This window comes from Argopecten irradians, chromosome 3 (genome assembly GCF_041381155.1).
Source record: "Argopecten irradians isolate NY chromosome 3, Ai_NY, whole genome shotgun sequence".
Taxonomy (NCBI): domain Eukaryota; kingdom Metazoa; phylum Mollusca; class Bivalvia; order Pectinida; family Pectinidae; genus Argopecten; species Argopecten irradians.
Genome location: NC_091136.1, coordinates 23,174,687 through 23,181,020, shown reverse-complemented (window position 1 = coordinate 23,181,020; position 6,334 = coordinate 23,174,687). Strand labels below are relative to the sequence as shown.

The 6,334-nt window shown below is 34.1% G+C and overlaps 1 protein-coding gene across 1 annotated transcript; it reads right to left on the bottom strand.

The window, feature by feature from the left end:
• Nucleotides 1–2,762: 2,762 nt before the first annotated feature.
• LOC138317911 (zinc finger protein 227-like) lies at nt 2,763–6,092 on the bottom strand. The gene has a single exon (XM_069259880.1). It carries the CDS (start codon nt 5,596–5,598, stop codon nt 4,147–4,149), a length of 1,452 nt encoding a protein of 483 aa, XP_069115981.1. The 5' UTR covers nt 5,599–6,092; the 3' UTR covers nt 2,763–4,146.
• Nucleotides 6,093–6,334: the final 242 nt, after the last annotated feature.

The window sequence follows — 6,334 nt, the reverse complement described above, 5'->3', positions numbered from 1 at the left end:
AATTTTACACACCCTCGTGTACGCACACACATATACTCATATACTCAAAAGAGGTTATTTTCACTATTACATACGTTCAGAGATTTCCATACACCCACATTCATTCAGGCATATATGACATTTAGAAATAGCGGAGAGGATAGGTTGGACAGGAAATAGCTGTATAGGAGGAAAGAGTAGAAATGTGAGTATTTGTATTTTTTATCTAATGGCAGACAATTTATTGTAAAAATAATTAGGATGGCTAGCGGTAGTGATCTTATCTATATTTCTGCGTTGTTTGAGTACGCTTTTTCAAATAAAATCTTATTCTATATTTACCTGTTATTTTTTTGTAAATATGATGACTGACGAGTCAATTCAAATTAACATTGTTTTTTTTTAAATTTTTGCATGACTTAAAAGAGTTCATATATCAAATTGTATAAAAAGTTCCAACTTCCTTTAAAGATGCTCCACCGCCGACAGAGCATAAATGATATTCATTATTTGAACAATAATTGGCGTTTAATCGTGTATATATATGTCTAATTAACACAAAAAATAATATTAAATAATTCGTTTTGCCTTTGGTGCATGTGCAATCAGTATTTCATTCCATATAGGATATAGTACCCCGGAATTTTTTCGGGATGCAATCAATTATTTTTCATAATTTATACTTGAAAAACAAAACAAAACCAGAAGCTCAAACTTTCCAATGGTGGTAATGGTGTAAAGTAAGTAACTTTTGTGACTGAAGAAAAATACTAAATCGTCTGCTCTTGCTTTCGATAGTGATAAAATATAATTTGTCGCAGGCGGAGCATCTTTAACCATTTTTAAATTTTGTTTTCCAAAAATCAGTTTGACCGTTTGATATGTGTCTATGAATATTATATTCTTTGATATTTTTTGCCAATGCGTTTATATTTAAGATTTTATGAAAATAATCATTAAAAGTATAACATTATCAACTGGTGCGTTAATAGTATTAGTCGTAAAACCAAGAAGAAAAGACTGTTCGTTAATTGTAAAAGAGTTACAAAATTTTACAATAGATTTGATACTTCCTGACATTCCCACATTAAATGAATTATTGTTTCTCTCTCAAAATTACAGAATGTACACATAGAGTTAGCTACTATACCATACTTAAATAATTTTGAATTGGTGGTCAGAAAAGAAATGTTATTTATATACGTTTCCAATCTTCTTCATCAATTAAAAAGTCTTCTTGTTATTTCAATTTACCTGTAGGTTCAGTTTCTGCCTTATTAAAAAGAGTAAAGAGAATTTAAATTGTTCATATTTGAAAGGAAAATCGTTATATTTAGGGGAACATTTTGGCGTATAAGTGGTAATAAGTTTTGTGATTAAGTTTTTGGCTGACATTTGCGAACAGCAGATATTAATCCCGGAAATTGAAGTAAGTTAGAGAGTAAATTATCATATTTTTGTAAAAAAAATCTTCAAAAGTTCAGAAGATCAGCAATTGTGTGAACTCCTAATCTATACCAAGCCCTGTAGAAAACGGGTTTACCATCAAACAGTTATATTTTTGTTATGCCAAATACTTTCGGTTAAAAAATATTTTGTAAATATTAACTTCATTGGAACTATTCAATTTATACAACGTTTTAAAAGTATCTTTCCAAAAATCATTTGTACAAAGATTGATACATTTTAAATTCACCACTATCATTTGATAATTAATAAAAAAATCAAGGTTTTCCTTTAAACTAGATTTCCATTTTCCTTCGCAGGTGTATAATCGCCTGATCCAATGCAACCTAACTTAAGGAAATTAATAAAAGCATTTAAATTAACCTTTTTAAACCACCTTTAAAGTATTCCTGAATGATACTGCCTCTTTAAACTTTGTCTGCTTTACTATACCATGAAAATCCTCTGCACAAACAATTGTTAACTTTTTACTAATACCAAACTTTACCCACTTTTATATGTGTTTAGAAAAACCAAATGATGATTTTTTTAAAAGTTAGAAACCATATTTTACAATTCATCTGGAACGGTAAGGATCAAATAGCTAGAAAGCAAATTATTCAAGATAATAAAAACGGTGGAAGTAGAATGACAGACATCCAACCCTTCAACAAAACCGTAAAATCAACATGGATAAGAATAATTGTAAACATAAATTCCAATTGGAATCGTTTTTTTAATAGATGTGTATTATAATGTGTTATAATGGTTCATACACATCACGCAATTATGAAGTGGAAAAATTGCTCCTGTCTCTTGCATTGCAGCGATCCGTTTAGATTTAACTCCTTTCCCAATGGCGCACATTTTCTATCACAATTTTTGACTGAATTTGTGCAGTGCATTATGGGAGGTTATTAAAGTTCAATGCTACTTTTTTACTTCACTCCAGTGAGCAGCTTCTTGACGGGTCCCTCCATAATATAGAAATATGGAATTTTCTTTTTAATTATTTTATTTGACAAATTTGTACTATATTATTTAGTAAGGTATCTGGCACGTCATAAATATGTATTTTTATTTTATCTAGGTTCGTGTCCCTTTAACAAAGTTATTTGACAACTATTATGTAAATCTGTCCAAGAGGCAACATATGCAGAATATAATGTAAAAGCTACAAAGCTAGTGACCTGTGAAGAATACCAATATTGTTTAATTCACAAGGTAGATATTACCAGAAATGGTTGATAGAGATAAAAATCATCTCTACTCAGAATTGGTTGAAAGAGATATAAATTATCTCTACTCATGCAAAGATTTTAGTAGAATCTTATTCTATGATATTCAACCACCTTTTTGGTCTAAGAAACTCTTTGATGTCATTGCAGAGTTCTTATACCCTAATTGTTTTCAGCCATTCATACCAATTACATTTCCGGTAACGAATAAAAACAAAAAAGGAAGTAGGGATATGTATATAAATATATTTATTTATGAACTGTTTATTCGACTAGATTTATTAAGACAATTCTTGATGTACATGAAATTGAAGTGGAAAAGTTTCAAAAGGTTGTTCTTGATACAACAAAAGATGTTACTCTATGATGATTTTAATATAGAATCACATACATAGAATATTGTCAACTAATTTTTGTAACAAAATATACATGTATTAATATTTTTGCTCTCAAAAAATACTTGACCAATCAACGCCAAATTTCAATCTGATTTCAAAAGGATGCGATTAGCAAATGAATGGTATTTAAATCCTAATTTTCATTCTTATGGAACAGTAGTTCAATTCCACTTCTCCTATTTTTGACATTCGTAACACTTACAGTCCAAATATTATGACTTCAACCCAATTTTTACTTGTTCATGTCTACCAATTAACGTTCTCACATCCTATTTGTTAATTTCATCTGTAGGTATGGCTATATTTCATAAGCCTTTTGGTGAGCATTTCCCTTCCTCAGGACCAAGATTTAATTGCTTAATAAATAATTTCAAATGTACTAAACAACTACACAGTATTGCCCACAGACACTTTTTAGACCTTTTGTCACACTCCTAACGCTCCGATCACTCATGTGTGAACACTAGTCTTTGCTCTTTCCAACTCTTAGATTAAGGTGCAATGCAATAAATTGCTATTTATTAGCTCACCAGCCTTCTTTGCCAGGTGAGCTAAAACGCATAATGTTGCCAAATATAAAAAAATTAAGTAAATGGTTTCAACTGTTGCTTCGATCCTTAATAATACTCCACTGCCGATATATTTTTTTTCTCAATAAAAAAATAACAGACGAATCAGTATTTTTTTTTCAGTTACAAAAATTTATAACTTTACATCGGTAGCACTATTAAAAACTTTAAGCTTCTTATTTTACTTTTAAGATAAGAATATTGAAAATATTAATTGCATCCCGTAAAAATTCTGTGGCACTATGTCCTTTATGTAATGAAGTACTGATTGCGCACGCACCAAAGGCAAAATAAATTATTTTATATAATGTTTTATGTTAATTAGACTTATACATACAAGATTAAACACAAATTATTGTTCAAATGATGAGTATCATTTATTCTCTGTCGGCAGTTGAGCATATTTATACAGTAATTGTTTCATTGGCATGTGCTGCATTTTGCGACATGTTTTTTTTTCGAGCTGCCACTGTTAAAGCCTCTATCACACACTTGCCACTTGTAAGGATTTTTCTTCTATTTTTTGTGTGACTGTTGATGTTTGGTAAGGCGATATCTGAGTTTAAAATCAGAACCACACACGTCACATTTATAAGGTCTTTCTCCAGTATGTGTCCTTAGGTGTAATACTACGTTTCTTTGTAGCCTAAACCGCTTATCACACACCTGACATGGGTACGGTTTATCCCCTGTATGTATCGTAACATGTGAATGAAGACCTGCTGAAGTTGCAAACTGCTTATTACACGACTCACACGTGTACGGCTTCTCTCCTGTGTGTGTTCTTTGATGTACTTTTAAACCATGTGACCTACTAAACCCCTTACCACAGACATTACATTTAAATGGCTTCTCTCCTGTGTGTACCCTTAGATGAATTTTCAGACTATATTTCGAATCAAACTTTTTTCCACATATGTCACAGTGATTTTTGATGGAATGTTTTTCAAGATGACGCTTTAGGAAACCTGCCTTTGTGAAACCCTTACCACATAACGCGCATTTAAACATTGTCTCCTCTGTATGGTACATCTGGTGTGTTTTTAATATCTGTTCAGTTCTAAAACCCTTGCTACATACATTACACCTATGTTGTTTGTCTGTTGTAATCAGGTTTTGGTTAACTTCCTTATGTTCAATACTTACATGACATTTTAAGTGACAGGAAGTCTGAAATCTATTGCCACAGAGATCACAATCTTGTGGCATCTCTCTGGTATGTGTTAGGGTATGTTTCTTTAGGTGAGTTGGACCTCTACAAACTTTATCACAGATATCACATTGGTATGGATTCTCTCGAGTATGTATCTTTATATGTCTCTGATAAGTTTCTTCAGTAGTAAATCCCGTGTTGCAGATCTTGCACTTGTATGTTTTCAAAGTCCCATGATTACGCCGCATATGTTTCCGTAGGTCTGGTAAAAAGCCATACATTTTACCACAGATGTTACAGACATGTGTTTTCTCTTTTGTATGTTTTCTCATTATGTGTGCGTGTAGTGTCCATGACGTGAAGAACGCCTTACCACAAACATCACACACGAATGGTCTGTCCTCTTTATGTCCATTGATGTGGTACTTCAGTGTATAAAACGAGCTGAAGCCTTTACCACATATATCACAGATATGTCTTTTCGGGTGTGTCTGGGTATGAGCCTGTGACATGTCAGACTCATTGACAATCTCGCTACTCAGATCAGTCTGGTTATTCTGTTCAGATGCAGACATCTTGTCACTGCTCAGATCAGTCTGGTTATTCTGTCCTGATGCAGACATCTTGTCACTGCTCAGACCAGTCTGGTTATTTTGTCCTGGTGCAGACATCTTGTCACTGCTCAGACCAGTCTGGTTAATTTCCCCAGATGCAGACATCTTGTCACTGCTCAGATCAGTCTGGTTATTCTGTCCTGATGCAGACATCTTGTCACTGCTCAGACCAGTCTGGTTATTTTGTCCTGGTGCAGACATCTTGTCACTGCTCAGATCAGGTCATTTCTGTCCTGATGCAGACATCTTGTCACTGCTCAGATCAGTCTGGTTATTCTGTCCTGATGCAGACATCTTGTCACTGCTCAGATCAGTCTGGTTATTCTGTCCTGATGCAGACATCTTGTCACTGCTCAGATCAGTCTGGTTATTCTGTCCTGATGCAGACATCTTGTCACTGCTCAGATCAGTCTGGTTATTCTGTCCAGATGCAGACATCTTGTCACTGCTCAGATCAGTCTGGTTATTCTGTCCTGATGCAGACATCTTGTCACTGCTCAGACCAGTATGGTTATTTCCCCAGATGCAGACATCTTGTCACTGCTCAGATCAGTCTGGTTATTCTGTCCTGATGCAGACATCTTGTCACTGCTCAGACCAGTCTGGTTATTTTGTCCTGGTGCAGACATCTTGTCACTGCTCAGACCAGTCTGGTTATTTTGTCCTGATGCAGACATCTTGTCACTGCTCAGACCAGTCTGTATGGCATCTGGTATTTGTCTGATGCAGACATCTTGTCACTGCTCAGATCAGTCTGGTTATTCTGTCCTGATGCAGACATCTTGTCACTGCTCAGATCAGTCTGGTTATTCTGTCCTGATGCAGACATCTTGTCACTGCTCAGATCAGTCTGGTTATTCTGTCCTGATGCAGAACATCTTGTCACTGCTCAGATCAGTCTGGTTATTCTGTCCTGATGCAGAGACATCTTGTCACT